This window comes from Rosa chinensis, chromosome 3 (assembly GCF_002994745.2).
Source record: "Rosa chinensis cultivar Old Blush chromosome 3, RchiOBHm-V2, whole genome shotgun sequence".
In the NCBI taxonomy this organism is placed as follows: Eukaryota; Viridiplantae; Streptophyta; class Magnoliopsida; order Rosales; family Rosaceae; genus Rosa; species Rosa chinensis.
This window is the reverse complement of record NC_037090.1, coordinates 11,986,194-12,004,915: the sequence shown is the minus strand read 5'-3', so window position 1 is coordinate 12,004,915 and position 18,722 is coordinate 11,986,194. Positions and strand designations below refer to the sequence as shown.

Sequence of the window (18,722 nt, the reverse complement as noted above, 5' to 3'; positions counted from 1 at the left end):
TTAATGATTGTGATTATCTCCACTACAATAGAACCAAAAACATCAAGATTTAAGGCAAAAACGCAGGGCTAGCCCTGGGCTTATGTTTATTGACAATGAGCCCCATAATGTTTATTGACAAACTATTCGTTGTTAAAAGCCTCGTGCAACAAAATAAAATACATCGCCGTTCAAAGCCTCCTATAAAAAATAAAATAAGAAATAAAAATAGAAATTGACAGGCCTAGTTTGCTCAAGTTAAGGGTCGGCCATTAAATTAATCTTAACCCGGCCATTAAATTAACCTCAACCACTCTAGAGGACAAGGACTCCAAATGTTAAAACACTCAAGATATTCAAGATACGTAGGTAGCTTAAGAGCAAGTCCACCCGTTGAGGTTGGCAGGTCAATACTATTCACTGTTTTTTGTCTTTCATTTTCACCATTTAGCTTGGCAGGTCAGATACTATTCACAAAAGGTCACTGAATGTCAGTTGGCAGGTCAAGAAATTGACCCAGAATGACCTTTTGTGAACAGTATCTGACCTGCCAACCTAAATGGTGGAAATGAAAGGTAAAAAGTAGAGAATAGTATTGACCTGCCAACCTCAACGGGTGGACTTACTCTAAGTGACCCATTACAAGATGACTAACTGAGGTCGGACCTATCATACCAGAAATTCCCATTTCTTTTAAAGAACGGATTGTTATGAGTTTCTATCTCAAATTCTATATATTTCCTTTTTTTTTATATTGACAAATAGGTAGAATATTCCCACTTTGCCCATTTTGGGGGAATTGAAAAAGAAAATAATAGTCAACATGTTGCGCGTTGAGTGTTTTGGCTTTCATTATAGGTAAAGTGTAACGCGTTTTTCCTCCCTCCAAAAAACCATCCAACTTCTCTTCGTCTCTCGTCTATTAAAGTAATCATCAGCTTTTGTATTGTACCGATCAGTCTTCATCCTTTATTCTCTGTGAATTTAAGTAATCGCAGGATTTGATTCACTTCTCTGTTTCATATCCTATTGAACTTCTTGTTCACTCTGGTTTGAAGAAGGTTCTTCAACAATGGCTTGCTTGAGGATAGGTATGCAGTACCTGTTTGATTCTAAATCCTAGTTAGTATATTTTCTTTTGATAAAGAATTGAATTTTGAAAGCTGCTTGTCTTCCTATTGGACATCTCTTACTTACTAAATCCTAATTTGTTGTTCTTTTTCTGACCCACAGACTCCACAGTGGAGACATCACGCCTTCCTTGGTCTGGTTTGAAGTCAACTATGGCCTTCTTCAGCTCTTCAGGAAGATAGGTATATATGCATAATCTTTGCTTCTTGTAACAAAAGAAAAACAGAAAACAGAGTTCACTTAGATTTTTATTTCTTCGAGCATGAAAACTTTATTTTTATTTTTTCGCTTTAAGAAGTGAAATTTATGAAGTTGATTGCTTCTTCTGGAAACCTTTCCTTTAGCTGCAGGTTTCCAAAGGCTTTCATGGCAACCAAAAGAACCTTCCCCTCAGTTTTTCCTTCTTCCTCTTCTTCATATCCACCTTGGAACTATGATGTCTTCCTCAGCTTCAGAGGTGAGGACACCCGTAAAAGCTTTACAGATCATCTATATTTTGCTTTGAAACGAGAAGGAATATCCACCTTTAGGGATGATGAACTTGAGAGAGGGAAACCAATTTCATCAGAACTCGGGCGAGCAATACAAGAATCAAGGTTTGCTCTTGTTATTTTCTCGAGAAACTATGCTTCTTCTAGGTGGTGCTTGGATGAACTCGCTGAGATTGTTCAGTGCATGAAAGAGATGGGACAGACGGTGCTTCCCATTTTCTATAATGTAGATCCATCAAATGTACGGAAACAAACTGGAAGCTTTGCAGAAGCCTTTGATGCACATGAAGAACGCTTCAAGGATAACTTGGAAAACGTGCAAAGGTGGAGAGCTGCTTTGACTGAAGTGGCCAATCTTTCCGGATTTCATCTACAAGATGGGTACGTAACATTAACCTTCTGAGAAAGCCTAGCAATTTTTTGTTTGTTTTTTTTGTTTTTGTTTCATGAATTGACTTTTACAGAAGTATGCGTGTGGTTTAGACATATATCTTGTCTTCCTGATTAGAAATTGAATTTGGAACTTTGACTGCTTAAACTCTGAATCAACCTAGTAAGACAATGATCCAAAAAAAGGTTTCATCTACCTATGCATATACAACTAAACTTACCCAAATGCAAACACATAGATATCATGCCTATAAACCAAGTTAAAAGCTTAGAAAAGTGAAGAACCTAGCTAGATTCTCACATAGTACTTATTAAATGCTCTAAAACTATGAACTATACACACTAATGTGGTGCACCTAGCATCAAGCATTTTGACTTCAATTGCTCTCTTTTCGACCCCAGTGATCCTTTGTTAAAGTTGGATAACTGATTAATTATAGCTTCTCACTGGCCAAAGTTACCGCGGTTCTTTTCAGGCATGAGTCAGAATTTATTCAAAAGATTATTGAAAAGTTAGGATGTGATTTGGTTGGGGAACTCTCAGTTGTTTCCAAAGACCTTGTTGGAATTGATTGCCGTGTAGAGGAAATAATGAAGTTATGTTCTGGTATAAGAAAGGAGAATGATGTGGGATTCATAGGTATATCAGGAATGGGTGGCATAGGAAAAACAACTCTTGCACAAGCTTTTTATGACAAAATCGCCAATCAATTTCCATCTAGAAGCTTTCTTCACAATGTAAGAGAGGTTTCAGAAAGAGATGGTATTGTTGCTTTACAAGAAAAACTCCTTCGTGATGTTCGGATCAAAAGTTTTACACAAAGGTGGGATGTCCATGATGGAATTAGTGGGATCAAGCACAGATTACGCCATAAAAAGGTCCTTATCATTCTTGATGATGTTGATAGTTTAGAACAATTGCAAGCATTAGCAGGAAGCGATGACTGGTTTGGTCAAGGGAGTAGGATCATTGTAACAACAAGAAATGAACATTTATTGAATGCTCATGGAGTGGATAGAAGGTATAAGGTTAAGGAATTGAGAAATGAGGAAGCCCTTCAGCTTTTTAGTTGGAAAGCCTTCAAGAGTGATTATCCTCAGAGAGATTACATGGAATTGTCCCTGGATTTTGTTAATTATGCCAAGGGCCTTCCTCTAGCACTTGAAGTTTTGGGTCCTTTCTTATTTGGTAAAAGCATAATTGAATGGAAAAGTGCCTTTAGTAGACTAAAACAAAGCCCTGAAGGAAAAATTATGTCTGTACTTATAATAGGCTTTGATGGTTTGCATGAGAAGGAAAAGCAAATATTTTTAGACATTGCATGTTTCTTCAGAGGAAATGACAAAGAATATGTGGAAAAGATATTAGAAAGTTTTGGTTTTGACCCTGTCATTGGTCTAAGAGTTCTCATTGATAAATCTCTAATTACCGTAGTAGGGAAAATCTTGTGGATGCATGATTTAGTCCAGGAAATGGGTCAAGAAATTGTTCGACAGGAAAATACAAGAGAGCTCGGAAAGCGCAGCAGATTGTGGCATTGTGATGATGTGCTTGATGTACTGGAGTATAATAAGGTAATTTATCTAAATAGTTGTTTTATATATATATATATATATATATATATATATATAAGTAGTTTACAGTATAATAAGAACACAACCTTAAGCGAACATATCAATAATACGCATGCTCAATAATGCATTATCTTGCAATAAATATTTAAAAGGGGCTGAATTTGGCTGGCACCTGCTTTTTCACAAATGCCACTCTCTTCCTTTCCCTTTTGCATGAATCTCATTAGTCATTATAAGGAAAATGTGCTAAAAAAAAAAGGGTTTGCAATTACATCCTCATATTTAAAAGACGTTAATTGTTCTATACTTCCATTCTTTCTACAATAAGATTATTCAATATCTTTTCATGCTTATTATTCTAATTAAGCAGGGAACCAAAGTAGTTGAAGGGTTAGTCCTAAAGTCACCTCAACAAAGAAAGGTACAATTGAACTGTGAAACCTTCTTGATGATGAAAAATCTAAGATTGCTTGGAATATATTGTGATGTGGTACTTCCTGAAGGCCTCAAGTATCTTTCTACTGAGTTGCGAGTTGTCCAATGGGAACGATATCCTCTGAAGTTATTTCCATCAAATTTCCCTTCAAGCAAACTTGTTGAACTGACCATGTGTTGCAGCAATATAAAACAATTATGGAAGGGATTCAAGGTAACAATTTTCTCATGCATAATACTAAGTAAACTAGGAAGATTAAAATTTTACTGATTAACATTTACCTTGTCTATTACAGGCATTAGAGAGGTTGAAGTCTATTGAACTCACTGATTCTGAAAGTTTGACAGAAACCCCAGACTTTACCGGAGTCCCAAATCTTGAAAGGCTGATTCTTGAAGGTTGCACTAAATTATCTAGTGTTCATCCATCCATTAGAAATCTCAAGAAACTTGTCTTAGTAAACATGAGGAATTGTAAAAGTCTTGAGAGCATTACATGCAAGGTCAGCATGGAATCTCTTGAAACTTTTATTCTTTCCGGTTGCTCCAAGCTCAAGAGATTTCCAGAGATTGTGGGAGATATGAAATGCTTGTCAAAGATTTGTTTAGATGGGACAGCTATACAAGAACTACCTTCGTCCATTGAGTTCCTGACTGGTCTTATGTTGTTGAATTTAAGTGATTGCAAAAAACTTCTTAGACTTCCGAGTGTCATTTACCATTTGACATCCCTTAAAACCATCAATCTATCAGGCTGCTCCAATCTTGATGAAATTCCATTGACCTTAGGGGGTGTGGAAAGTCTGGAAGAGCTTGATGTGAGTGGAACTGCCATACGACAGATGCCATCATCCATTGTGTATCTTAAGAACCTCAAAGTGTTATCCTGTTCCGGCTGCACAGGCATGTTGTCTTCGTCATTGGTCTTCGGCTGGTTTCCAGCTCTATGCCCTGCAATGGGCTTGTTGTCACCTTTTTCACTTTTAGGTTTATGTTTTTTGACCGAACTAGATCTAAGTTACTGCAATTTATTTGATGGAGCAATCCCTAATGATTTGGACTGCTTATCCTCGTTGAAGTATCTATATCTAAGGGGAAACAATTTTACAAGTCTCCCCCAGAGCATCAGCCGACTTTCTAACCTTTGGGATCTGTGCTTGAGAGATTGTAGCAAATTGCAGTCACTGCCAAAACTTCCAATAACCGTGGAATACATTTGGACGGATGGTTGTACCTCACTGAGAAGTGATTCTGATCAGTATGAAGTATGGCCTTCAGGAGAGGAAGGACGACTTGCTATTATTAAGCGTTCCGTATCCCCAGAATGTTTGGTCATTATGCCAGAGTTAGAGTTCATAGCAGTGCTGCAAAGATATCATGACATTAATGAGGTCTCTAGCTCTCTCTAGGCCCTCTTCATACCATGATAATAGTGTCAACTTACGAACATTTAACAATTTTTTTCCCTATGCAGGTGGAAGGAAATCCACAGTTGAAAACAACATACGGTGTTTCAGTTGAAGTCTTCATAATTCCAGGGTGGTTTACCAATAAAAGCTACAGCTCTTTTATAACCATCCAGCTGCCTACAGAGTTATATAATAAAAGCAGGCCGTGGATAGGATATGCTCTGTATGTTTGTTTTCGAATGCATGATGACTTTGATACTGGATGTGATTTAAAAGTTATGCACGAGTTAGATTGTTACTTCGAAACCAAAGAAGGTCCTCGTCGAAAAGAAACTTTATGTCACGAGCTAAATGTCAAAGACATTCCATTCACTGGGCCAAATGGATATTGGCTATACATAACACATGCGTGGTTTTCTCAACGTTTGAATGGCTTCGAGGAGTGCAGTAGCATTGAGGTTTTCACTAGAACTGATAACACAGCTGTGCAAGTGAAAATGAGTGGTAGTCGTCTATTGAAGCACGAGCAAGATGTTTTAGGGTTTATCCAAGCAATAAAAAGCATTTCTGTTGTTGTAAGAAGAAGTAGAGAGTTTAGGAAAGTGTATTCCGTTCAAGAAACAAAGTTGACCATGAAGAAACAAGGAGGGGAATCGACTTCAGGAGATTCAGATTGGTCCAGAACTCATTTGCTCATGTCGACAGAGGATCAAGGCTGCACAATTGACTCTACTGTCTCTCTAGAAGAACGCATGGAGTCACTGCCTTTAGATTTCTATGAGGTATTTCTCTTATTTTGATTCAATATCCAATGATGTACAGACTTTGCACCTTTCTTTCTCTCTCTTTTATGCATTTCTGTTGAACGTCAAATTTCCTTTATATAGGGTCAACAATTAGGAGAGAAAACCTACTGCATAGTAGGCATCCCCCTAAATCCGCACACTGCATCTGCTTTGAAGGAAATCCTTCAGGTCTCTCTCTCAACCCTCTCTCATCCGACACACTCGTACACAATAGCTAGACTAATTAAATATCATTATTTTTTTACAGGAATATTCTCATCGGTACATAATGCATAGCCAATCTTATCCACAATACAAACTTCCAGAGTGGTTCTGCAGTGTCAATGGTTCCTCAGTAACCATCCCTCTAAATTCCAGTTTGGGATCTATGAGAGATTTAAAAGGAATTGCAATTTGTGCTGCTTTCACAATACACGGGGATCCATCTCTCCTGCCTTATTGTTATGTCGTGGAATGTCATGTGCAAGCCAGCACAGGTTTGAGCACGACCAGCCGCAAGCATGAAAGAACGTCAGAACTTATTCAGTTGAAGCGGACTAGTTTCATCTCGATAACTTATATATCACGTCGGTCAATTTTAAATGAGCTGATGAATGACTGCACAATGAAAATCACATATTCTGGTAAAAGCCAGGACTTGGTGGTGCGCAATTGTGGATACCAGCTTGTATTCCATGAAAATGTAGGAGAGCTTGTGGAAACCATAGTGCAATGTGGAACCTCGTATCATCCTAATTATTGTGAAGAAAATAACTCGATCATGATTCTTTAGTTGCAGATGAGAGAAGAAATTAGCTAACCAATGAGAATGAGCAACATGGCCTCGTCTGAATATCCACGAGTCATTTCTACATTGTGCCTTCTGGAGAACCCAGATTGTAGTGCCTGCAGCTATGAAGTAATAATACAATGTTAATTAAACTGGATTTCAGGGTTAATCTTTATATACTACCAATAAATACAACTTGGGATGGCCCTCTGGCAAGGTGTCGATTCAAATACCAGACCCTGCTGATATCGTGACAACATTATGTTGTTATCATTTCATAAATGGAACTGGCATACACATTTGTTCTTCGACTTCATTCTACTGCTGAATAAATGAAAAAACTGGCATACATATTTGTTCTTAATTATGTTTTTTTTTTTTTTGAAAAGGGCCGGTGCGGCTGCCCTCACGCCTTCATTAATGAAACTGTTGAATACAAGGGGGGGACATTTAGCCTAAACCCCTGATTACAATAAGCATAAAGAGTACGACCCGAAATGATATCAGGAAACTCTACAAAAAACATGTATTCAAATAAGCACCAATTAGCAAAGAGCGCACTACTGGCTTCTCCATTTGCTTTAACATTGCGGTGACATAACAGAAAGAGAACTCGATGACTACGTAGCATAAATGCCATAGGCACAACTTTTCTGTTATGTTGCCGTCGGGAGAGAACTCCTACGACACGCAGTTTCACCCTGCCACTAGGAGGCAGCAACCATTTGCAAACGCAAGGAACTCGCCGCCTAGCTAGTGCAGAAACATTACTGCCACTAGAGGACCGCGACCATTTGCAAACGCAAGGAACTCGCTGCCTACCTAGGACAGACCAGGCACACAAAGGGTGCAGTCCGGGACCAAGCCCACGTCGCCCTGCCACAACTCGGCAGGGACTTATTACTGGCATATAGCCACCATTACCTGAAAAAGACAAAAAACAATAAAACTTAAAACAATAAAGCGAATTTGGGCCCAGAGCCCAGGTCCAAACCGCACATAGCCCAACCAAAGAGGAGCACAGACTGCAAGCCGCACGCCGCCGTCCTGCAAGCCAGATCCACACCGTCCGACTGGCATGAAATCGCCTGCGAGGAGCACCGTCTCTCTCAGCCCTCCGATCACCATGAGTCCACCCGATTCGATCACCATCCCACCGCAGCCTGAACAAGCACCCAAGACGACCAGGTACCCACCCATCCCAGCACCGAGACGCCACACAGCTGCGCCGCAAAACATCGGGCCACCCCGACATGAGTCTGAACGGCAACAGCATCCGGATCCACAGACAGAATAGATCCAGATCTGGATCGACTATGCCCAGAACACCAAATCGCCGCCGCCCACTCCCAGAACTTAGAAGCAAAGATGACACCAGAACATCCCGCCGCTCAACAGCGCCGCACCTCCGCTCCTCACCTGCAGAAGTCCACAAGCTGCATCGAGAACTCACAGACCGACCACAACCTGCCACCTTCCCACGGCCACGTCTTCGCCTGAGCCCCCCTCCGGACTGCGTAAAAACAACACAGACCCGTCCGACGATGACGTAACAAGGATGCGCCGCCGGACGGAGCATCACTCTCTGTCAGGAAAACCAGGCGCGTGAGGCGCGTTCTTTTTTCTCTTTTTTTTTGCTTAATTATGTTGTTATAATTTCATAAATGGAACTGATAGTCGGCGTTTATAACCAAGATTAAGCTTGGGAAATTTCTCCATTTTGAAGCTTATATTGCTTCCAATTTCTCCATTTGCTCAATCACTGCAACTCAGGAAGTACGGCCTACCCAAAAGAGTAGATTTTGGTACGAGAGACATAACCTTGATCTAACCTATCTCTAAATTGGAAAAGAAAAGCTCATGCACCTAAGAATTTAAATTCCTGCACCCCATAGCCTATAAGCATAGCCAACACAAATGATAAAATCATTCATCAGTAGAAGGATGATTACATGCATGTTCTCACCGAAAAAAAAAGGATGATAACATGAGGCCCCTTATATAATCCAGGTAATCAAAATCTGGCAAAGGGAATAAGAGTGAAATTACATGATAATAGAATATATAGTATCTATGGAGCAAGGATACTAGGTACTCCTACACTATAATTGAGAAATAATAGACTGCAGCTACGCATGAGGTCGACAAGGTTAACATTGATATGTAATTGTGTTCTATAAAGCTTTACTCTGCCACCGAGATTTAGGAACTTTTAAGTAAATTCTTGTGAGTGTATTCGACCCCATTATCACCATCGACGATCTGCCCTTTCCCCCTCAGAGTCCTGCATTTGTTACAAAACGGAAATGATCATGTAACAATGTTATCCTGCTCTAAGGGCCCTAGAATTCATAGCACCAAAGAGTATTATGATCTACTGCCAAGTATCTTGCATGTTAAATTTGCCAAAATATCAATCAATACTGCACATTCAGACATTTTCCACATAATTTTAACCATCGCATTTGGTTCTTTATGGAAACATAAAGAATACATTCTAGGAAAGCTAACCACCATAAACAAATAGAGATTGATGGGCAAATCTATATTAGTTTATCAGTATATAAAAAGTATTAAGCATATAAAACAGAAGATAATGCAGAATTCCTATTTCATACCATCTGGTTGTTAGCAGTCCTTCAACTCCTACAGGACCTCGAGCGTGAATCCTGCTTGTACTTATCCCAACCTGTTCAGCCAATATTTGAGTCAAAGATGAGGGGGAAAAGAAAAGTTTGATACTCAATACCAGGTCTACTCGCAGATTACCTACCTCTGCACCAAGACCAAATCGAGCTCCGTCGCAGAATCGTGTACTTGCATTGTGAAATACTGCAGCGCTGTAGATACAAAAAGCATTACCCATCAAGAAGTGCAACTTGAAAATATGATTCCGGAAATCAGTGAGACATGCTCTACTTTGTCTCATACTTAATTTAACTGTAAGACGATTTACATATATGCATGAACCATGCTTACCTGTCAACTTGGCTTAAGAAATATTCAGCAACTTCATCATCTTCAGTAACAATGCATTCAGTGTGACCACTGCAAAAGAGAAAATGGGGAGAGAGAGGAGGTGAAAAAGTCAGAATGGAGAAATAACTGAAAAAATTAATCTGTACAGAAATTAAAAGGGGGGAAGAGACGGAATATGAGAAATGGATTGACCTTCCATATACATGAATGTGGTCAACTGCATCATGCACATCATCTACAATTTCAACTGTGCAAGCCATTGAACTGTACTCGTGATGCAATGTGCTTGTCTCTGAAAGATTTAACAAAACTGCTGCATGTGGTCCACCATACAAAGTAACACCTGCAACCAAGAGGGTTGATTTCATTAAGTGGCTATCTTTTCAAGTTCACTATTATCAGGAAGAGAATAACTAAAACTGTAAGTAAAATTGTACCCATAGGAATAGAAACAAAGTCACCAAGTCATAAAAAAGAAACAAGTACAAGCTAAATATCAGCTCACAAACATATTCATCACATTTTTTTCATTGAAATTTCATTCTCAATGACTGGCTAGATATTTAATTGCAGAAAATTGTACCCACAGGAATAGAAACAAAGTCACCAAGTCATAGAAAATAAATAAGTACAAGCTAAATATCAGCTTAACAAATTCATCACATTTTTTCATTGAAAATTCATTCTCAATGGCTGGCTAGAAATTTGATTCTAGTAACAGTCACAACCTTAACATTCTGGTCAAACTTTACACCAGTTCTTTTTCTGCTTTCACTAGATCAAGGCCAAGTTTTGGCCTTCCTCTTCTTGGTTAAAGCAGAGGATAAAATCATACTGTCAAAGGTAGTAAATCTACCAGCTATAGTAACCCCAACATTTGCCAAGTTTCAACTTGTGCCCAAATGTCCTCAATCTACTAATCACAATGTATTTCAGACTATATTTCTTTCAGCACATCCCCATGTAATTAATGTCCATATATTCCTGCCTGTCAAATTTTAGGTGAAGATTGATAACTAAAAGGGGAGGTGATTCAACTCATGCCACCAAGGTCGGGCATCTCGTATCCTAGTTTGTTGTTACTGGTTACATGTCACCAAAATCTAGTTTGTGAGTATCAAATATGAAACATTGGTAGAAGTGACATGTTAGTAGTCAGAGACATCTTATAAGTCTTACAACTTGTTGGGATATAAGTCTACACATGGTGTCAAACCTGACTCTCGGAGTTGTGTGATTATCTCATTAAGCTGACCATTGTTAAACAAATCCTGGTGTACAAGAAGTGTTTCCTGCCAGAAAGAAAAAAAAAAGAGTAATTTCAAGACATGCGGCACATGGAATGTCAAATGCATAAAATATGTTCATGTGGTAGTTTGGAAATGGAGATGGATAGCAAAAGTGAAATTACCATTGCATTACAGGCTGCAGGATAATCTGTCTTTGCATCATGAACAATGCGCTTTGCCATCTCCAAATTAGCTGACTTATCGATATAAACATGGCAGATCCCATCTGCATGCATAAAAAAAAAAAACAGAATTTTGCTGAAACTCTAGCTAGTTTGCAATGGTAGGGTGTACGCACAATGTCTATCCTATTTATCTTACCGGCATGACCAAGAACAGGTATCTTTGTCGACTCCTTGATTTGAGAAACGAGTTTATTACTGCCTCTAGGGATGACAAGATCTATCACATCATCGAGCTATAACAGAACAAATATATTAGGTTTCGTCATATATTAAAAAAAAAAAACACACACACACACACACACAAATAACCTTTAACTTTTGTGCCCACCTTCAGCAGATCAGGAATATCATCTCTTGAAGTTACAAGTCCAATAAGCTTGCCACCAACAGTATCTGGGATTGCTTTGGTGATGACCTGCAAAAAGAAGAAAGTTAAACTAGCGAACAACAATTTAAATTAGGAACACGTAGCAGAGAAAACAGCTCCAGAACATTTATAAATGTACTAATAAAGTGCCAGCCTCTAGAGTCTCAAACCTTGTGCAAGATAGCATTTGACCTCTTGGCTTCTTTCCCACCTTTAAGCAGAAGACCATTCCGACTTTGAATTGCTAATGAAGCTATCTATTGAATCATATGAACAGGTAATCGTCATTACATTGAAAATACTACATGAACACAATGAAACAAATTCAAACAAAATTTTGTAGGGTTGTAAATTAAAATACACTAGCAGAGATACAAAAATGCAAGATCAAGAATGTTTCCTTGAAAAAAAAAAACCAACAAAAACTAAAAAAATAAAGAGGCCAGTGCCAAAATAAGAGCTTATGGCAGGTTCATTGTTCACTTAAATAATCAGAGAAAGTATGTTACATTGTCATTCAATTTTCTTATCATTAAGGAGTGGATGGCTTGCTAGCAATATTTTAAAATTATTGCTAACCAATAAGGTTGAGAAGTGACTACATATAGTCCATTGGAAATGTACTAATTACTAGTAAGTTTTCAACATGTGCATAGATGTTTAAAGATGCAGGAATATACAATATAATGGTACTTTATCTCTACCTGAACAAGGGCATCAGGTCGAGACTCAAAAACAACCAAAAGAACACCCAAGGGACAAGTCACTTTCTCTAAGACAAGTCCATCTGCAACCTGCATGCAAGAGCAAAGGGAGAAGTGTATCTTAAAGTTAAAATGGCATACTTGATAGTTAATCTCAGAGCAATGGAAAGAAAGCATACTGAAACAAGTTTATTTTTTAATTAAATTTAACTTCTATGTAGTTTAAACAATAAATTCTAATCTTGTGTCATGGTGGAAAATCAGATATTAGCAGCACTGCAAGATGCTTGAGATGGGTAAAAAAACTTCTATACCTATCATTTAAATGTATATAAATTCTAAAATCTGTATCACAACATGTTCATAAATTTATGAGTCATAAGAACTAGTACGGTATCCTGACCTCTGTTTTCTGCAAGACCTGGCCAATGGGCTCTTCCATGTCTGCAAGTTGACGCATAGATTTTGCAAGTGCAGAAATCTGTAGATATCAAAAAAACATGTTAATCCACAACCAAGTGATATGGGATTAAGAGATCAAACAGAATTTCAACTAGGAAAGTAGTAAAATACATGCCTTCCCAGGCTTTAGGGCCAACCGAGCTATTAGTGCCCCATCATATCCAGCTTCCTGCGCAGCTGCAATATCAGCTTCATTTTCAGCTAAAATGTCACTTTCATTTGCCTCCAAGGCATCAGCTACATCGAGCAATATTTGCCTCCTATCCAGAGAGTTTAGAGCCTGCAATAAAAATAGTTTGCATTACATGCTGAATTACTCTATGAATTCTTTACTTCGGATCCAATTAATGAAATAAGCAAGGAATTCAGAAGCCAGAAGCTCCCCTGGAGTAAAAAATGAATCTTCAGGAGAAACCATAACAATATATCAAGCTTCACAATTAAAAAAAAAAAAAAGATTATGGAGTTAAGTACTCGAAGCTTTCTAGAACATTCCCGTGCTGCAACAGCCAAGTCGCGTGCACATTCTTCTTTAACCAGAGTCCACAAATGTGCATCTTGATGAAAGACAGTACCAATTCGTTCTCCTTGAAGCACTTTGATAATGTTATCATTAGCATAGCCACTGTTTTAAAAAAAATGGAAATCAATCTAGTAACCACAGACATGTTATAGGAAACTTACAATGAAGTTAAAGAAAAAATTGCAAGAGAAACTCAGAAACAGTTGATATATAAACTTTCTTTGGAAAAAAACAGTTGATTCATTAACTCCACTTTACTTGATGATTTTCAAGTAAATGTTTCTTTGTCAAGGTGCATCAGGTGGTTGAGAAATTGGAGAGTTAGATAAAATATGCAACAAATTGAAGGTTGTGGAGCAGATGAAAATGTTAAAGAGAGATATCCAATTTAACCATAAGCTGGAATTCACCTAGTGATAACAACAGGGATTCCACCATAAGCGGCACACACAGCAGCATTGACTTTAGCGGTCATACCCCCCCTGCCCACCCTTGACTTGTCTCCAAATGTTATTTCTCCATGATGTTTTTCTTTCACGTATGTACGGATTAACTTTGACTTTGGATCAGTGGGAGGACCACTGTAGAGACCCTCTACATCACTTAGCAACACAAGAAGATCAGCCTTCAGTTCGAGGGCCAATAGACCAGCCAAACTATCATTGTCCCAAAATATACCAGAAGAGTCCTGCAAACAGAACTTTCAATTAGAAGCAACACACTTAATGCAATTACAGAATAGTTAAGAGCCCGTTTGATAACATTTTTGTTTTTGATTTTCAGTTATTATTTAGTTGAGGATATGAATGGAAATTTAGAGGAGAAAGTATAAGGGAGGGACAGGGAGAGATGGACAATGCACAAAAATATCATGGAAAAAAAAATTGATTGTTGTCTACTTCACGTCTAGAATTTTTCTTCCCTTCAGACCAAAAAAAATAAAGAAAAAAAGATCTTTCTTCTCATAGTTCTCTCATTTTCACTTCTCTGTCTTTAAAATAAAATTCAAAAACAAAAACCTTACCAAACGGGCCATGAGCAATTAACAAGATTTGTTTTCCTAGAAGAGGGAGTGGGCGAGAGACAAAAATATGGATGTTGGGCAAAACTGAATATGTGTTCAGTACAACATGGAAAAAGAAAATGTGAAACATATATCCCTTGTGGTCCAGCTAATATGGAATATAGCCTTAACCTGTTATATCCTTAAGGCAATTAGTAGATATGATTCCTAGTGCAACTTGATGATTATAGGAATTAATAACAGACAACCAGGACGAAATTATGATATTAGATCACTCCCAGGTCCAAAAGGAAAGAAACGAAGCAATGAGATCACAAACAAATGGCAGTGATGCTTCTCCACCGCTATGCAGAGTGTGAACACTTATGCAATGTCATTGTGAAGGAATTTTTGTAACATTTTGTAAAAGCGTGCAAGACTGAAAAAAGCTGCATATCTAAACAAATTCAACTGAAAGAGTACAGAAACAAGTAGAGTTGCATACTTCATAAGGGGCCTTCCTAGTACTAACTGCATCATTTTCGTTGAATATGGGAATAACCCTCAGTTTTAACAAGGACTTCACAGTTTCAGAGAGCTGCTTTCTGAAAGCTTCATCCCTGAAAACACTATCTGTCACGAGAAGCTGAGAAGAAGTCACATCAAGCTGCACGTTAAAGAGTTCCACATTAGTACTTTCCCCACAACAAAATTGGTTTACAGAGTAAATGCAAAATCGATAGACAAACTGAACATACTCGTTGTTGTAATCTACATAAAATTGCAAGAAGATTATTTTTCACCTGGCTGAACATGGCATCATAAAGAGCCATGAGACTACTCTGTCCAACAGCTGCACAAGCCTTTCCATCAAAATCATTTTGTGGGTTTTGGAGATCAGCAAAGCTACAAAACAAGCACAAACTTGTCTCAGACACAACATTCTTTTCAGGTTGCTCAATTTGATGCCAAAAATCAGAATCAACAAAGAAAAATTCTCCATCCTTACCTGCTATTTGCCAATCTCCTGTATCTCAGCCTTTGACGGCCAAGCCCAACAGCTCCTGAGGTCACCAAAATAACCTCATAGCCCTGAGAATTTATATCTTTAAGCTGCAAGTACAACAATCAAAACATGTCATCATCAGTCACATTATTAATGTACAGTAAGACCAATTCAATCATACTGAAACTTGCAGACACCACTTTTTATTACTCTTCCGCTCATACGATACAATGAGTGCATAAACAAACTGAAACTTGTCCTCCTAAAATTACATACCTGCTCACAAAGAGATCCTAGTCTACCCAATGCCAGTCTTCCATCACCACGAGTGACCACAGCAGTGCCAACCTGCAATATCATAAATCAATCTTCATCAGAAACTGAGTAAAACCTAAAGTTAAAATAAAATAAAATAATAATAATAATAAATAAAATTGGGTAAAAATGAATCTTTGCAAATTGTGAAAATACCCCAAGACACAAACTTTATGAAAATGCTGTTTATCCCACAAAATCTGGGAATAAGCCACCAAATCTGAAACTGATTACTTTCGCCAAAAAAAAAATATTCTGAAACTGATTATACTATGAGGCCTATCCCACATTTTGTATTAGAATAATGTACAGTCTCCATTAATTTAAGACTCACAAGACCCTGTGACGACAGAAAAAATCCAAAAACTGCAAAACTGAGAGCCACCAATCAAAAAGCTCAAAATTTTCACCTGCAGACTACACGTATAATTAACAAAGGGATCTATATACTACTATAACATCACTCCCGCAAGTCAGAAACTACTCTGCAAAAATTGGGCTGAAGCTCAACCCTTGTTGTCCCTTCCCATTTATTATAAATCTAAATGACTAAATCCCTATAACCTATTTATATTTTCTGGCCAGGATTCTTGGACCAGGGAAACGGTCCCAACACCGAACAAACATAATCAATCATATATACATATAAACAAATCGCTATATAGAAGCAATAAATATATATACTTTTTTCCTGCAAAATAATAGTAATAATAATAAAACACGGCTCATCAGAACCAAGATTCTACACGTCTTTCACACAACACAACCAAATATGAAGAACGAACCCAGAAAAACACAGAATGCAAACGTTAGGGACAGTGAAGACGAACGATGATAACCTTGACGATGATACGCTTAACATTCTTGACAAAAGCTCGCGTAGGATCCACAGTGTCCATGCTGACGAGTTAGGCGGGTCGACTCACCCTGGTTTTGTGTACGTAGTGAAAATCCCAGATAAAAAAAAAAAAAAAAAACGAGAGACAGAGAGAGGTGGAGAGATTGAGGTGTGAGAGAGAGAGAGAGAGATAGAGATAGAGAGCAAAGAGAAAACAAGAGCACATATAAAAAAGCTGTGAGAAAAGACCAAAGAAGTAAAAAAAACAAGGGTAAAGATGAGGAGAGCAACAAACAAAAACAATCGAGTGAGACTTAACTGGGTCGAGAAGTCTATTCCGAAAAGCGAGGACGGGAAGCCACGTCGCGTGGACGAACCTCTTTCGCGCTTCTGGTGGGTGGGCGGGTGGGTGGGTGGTGGTGTAATTTTTTCTGGGCAAGTGATGGTGCGGATTTGAGTCACGTGAAGACTTACAAAACCAGAGAACGCTGTTTACGTGAGAGGAGTAAAGAGTCGATGATCATCATGGACTTGGATTTGTGCGGTGTGCCACTTCCAAGTGTAACTATGTAATTGATGGAAAGAAAAGTAACTGCAGGGCAGAGAGAAAAATCAAAAATATGTTCATGGTTATTGGAAATCGTAACGGGAATACGAGTGCATTGAACCTAATCATTTCCAACTTTCATTCCTTTTGGGGATTTCATTAATTATTTTTAGTTTTAAATCCAATCCAATTGCATTATATCTAATATAAATATGATTTATCCAAGTAATTTTTGTCTTGTTACCATAATCTAAATCTATTATTAATTAATATTGAAAATTAAATAGATATTCAAATCTGTAACGTAGATTTGAATTTAATGTCTACCGTATCTTATTGCATTATCGTTCGAATAATAATGTAAAAGGATGGGGACACTACCACTAGCTTCTTGTATTTTGCACACGGAAATCTGGCTATTACTTGAGTAGGGTGGTGTTACCCCCACCTTTTATAATGAAGATTTTATATGTTTCAGCATGAAAATTGTTAAATCAATGTATTGAGGCCATTCTTGAGTCTAGTTGTGATGATATAATGTTAGGTGACTCAAATACGGGTGGTTATTCTTTCAATACCAAGTTATGTGAAAAACTGCGAAACGTATCAACTGAGGACACGTGTGTTATGCCTTCAAAGACTCTTCACGTAGTTAACAAATGTAATTAAAGGTCTAGTGGTATTAGCTCAGTGGTTAGAGCACCCACTACCTAAAATCCAGGTTATGGGTTCGAGTCACCATAAGGGTAGAAGTGAAATCTTTTGATAATCTTTTTATAAAATATTTCGAGAAGGTTTTGATCCCCCTCCTTTGCACTCTTGTTTTCCTTTTCTTACTATAAAATGACATGAATGATCTCCTCCTTACCTATCCAACTATCCAAGCCTTTACAAAAAAAAAAACTATATTTGGCAAAGATTCGGGTACAATATATAGTAACAATTGATCTAGTGTAAAGTAATGTCTTTATAGGGAAACGCGAACGCAACGTATTTGCTTGATCGATGTGATCATATTATGCCAAACAGCCAAAGTAAAAAATCGCATGCACAAAAATAATGTCGCATGGAGTCTGACTACTATCTAGATGCAGGATGGACCCTTTATCGATCAATGCTACCCTGAAGATAGAGTGCCTAGGTGAAGGTAGTACAAGATAGGCCGGAGAATGTCTCTTGATTTTGTCAAGTGCATGTATCAGGTATCCCCAGCACCCTACCAAGGTGTATTATCAAGCAATGAAGCTGTGAGGCCAATGATCCTGAAGATCGACATCTTATGTAGGAAAACTTACCAAGGAGATGACAAGTAGTACCTCAGCGAGCATGAGCTTGAATCGGTTTGGACTGCTCAAAGAATTGAATGTGGCGCTTGCTTAATTGGTTACAACATTAGCAATCGACTTTATTACTGACACACCTTGTGAAGCCCATGACAGACTTAGGGTCGACCCGTCCTTTTTCGGGATATTCACGAAGCCTGATTAAGACGTAGTTGTTACCAAAGAGGTGAGTCGCT

At 38.2% G+C, this 18,722-nt stretch overlaps 2 protein-coding genes across 5 annotated transcripts; one reads left to right on the top strand and one right to left on the bottom strand.

The window, feature by feature from the left end:
* The first annotated feature begins 819 nt into the window (after nt 1–819).
* On the top strand, nt 820–8,679 carry LOC112193881 (TMV resistance protein N). 2 transcript variants are annotated; one of them, XM_024334133.2, is made up of 9 exons: nt 820–1,070; nt 1,213–1,292; nt 1,461–1,982; nt 2,468–3,566; nt 3,937–4,215; nt 4,298–5,392; nt 5,476–6,192; nt 6,298–6,384; nt 6,464–8,679. In XM_024334133.2, exons 3-9 carry the CDS (start codon nt 1,477–1,479, stop codon nt 6,986–6,988), a joined length of 4,308 nt encoding a protein of 1,435 aa, XP_024189901.1. In that variant the 5' UTR covers nt 820–1,070; nt 1,213–1,292; nt 1,461–1,476; the 3' UTR covers nt 6,989–8,679. The 2 variants fall into 2 exon arrangements, with proteins under 2 accessions (XP_024189901.1, XP_024189900.1); XM_024334132.2 differs by having other exon boundaries at nt 1,455–1,982.
* On the bottom strand, nt 7,611–17,091 carry LOC112193882 (delta-1-pyrroline-5-carboxylate synthase). 3 transcript variants are annotated; one of them, XM_024334136.2, is made up of 21 exons: nt 16,976–17,091; nt 16,658–16,745; nt 15,780–15,851; nt 15,507–15,610; nt 15,301–15,403; nt 15,003–15,164; nt 13,905–14,194; nt 13,446–13,596; nt 13,087–13,251; nt 12,913–12,990; nt 12,510–12,599; nt 11,976–12,062; nt 11,767–11,853; nt 11,575–11,671; nt 11,376–11,479; nt 11,181–11,256; nt 10,157–10,307; nt 9,965–10,033; nt 9,759–9,825; nt 9,604–9,674; nt 7,611–9,269 (listed from the first exon to the last, which is right to left on the bottom strand). In XM_024334136.2, the coding sequence occupies exons 2-21, from the start codon at nt 16,715–16,717 to the stop codon at nt 9,188–9,190; spliced, it is 2,166 nt and encodes a 721-aa protein (XP_024189904.1). In that variant the 5' UTR covers nt 16,718–16,745; nt 16,976–17,091; the 3' UTR covers nt 7,611–9,187. The 3 variants fall into 3 exon arrangements, with proteins under 3 accessions (XP_024189904.1, XP_024189902.1, XP_024189905.1); XM_024334134.2 differs by lacking the exon at nt 16,976–17,091 and having other exon boundaries at nt 16,658–16,865; XM_024334137.2 differs by lacking the exon at nt 16,976–17,091 and having other exon boundaries at nt 13,905–14,182; nt 16,658–16,863.
* Nucleotides 17,092–18,722: the final 1,631 nt, after the last annotated feature.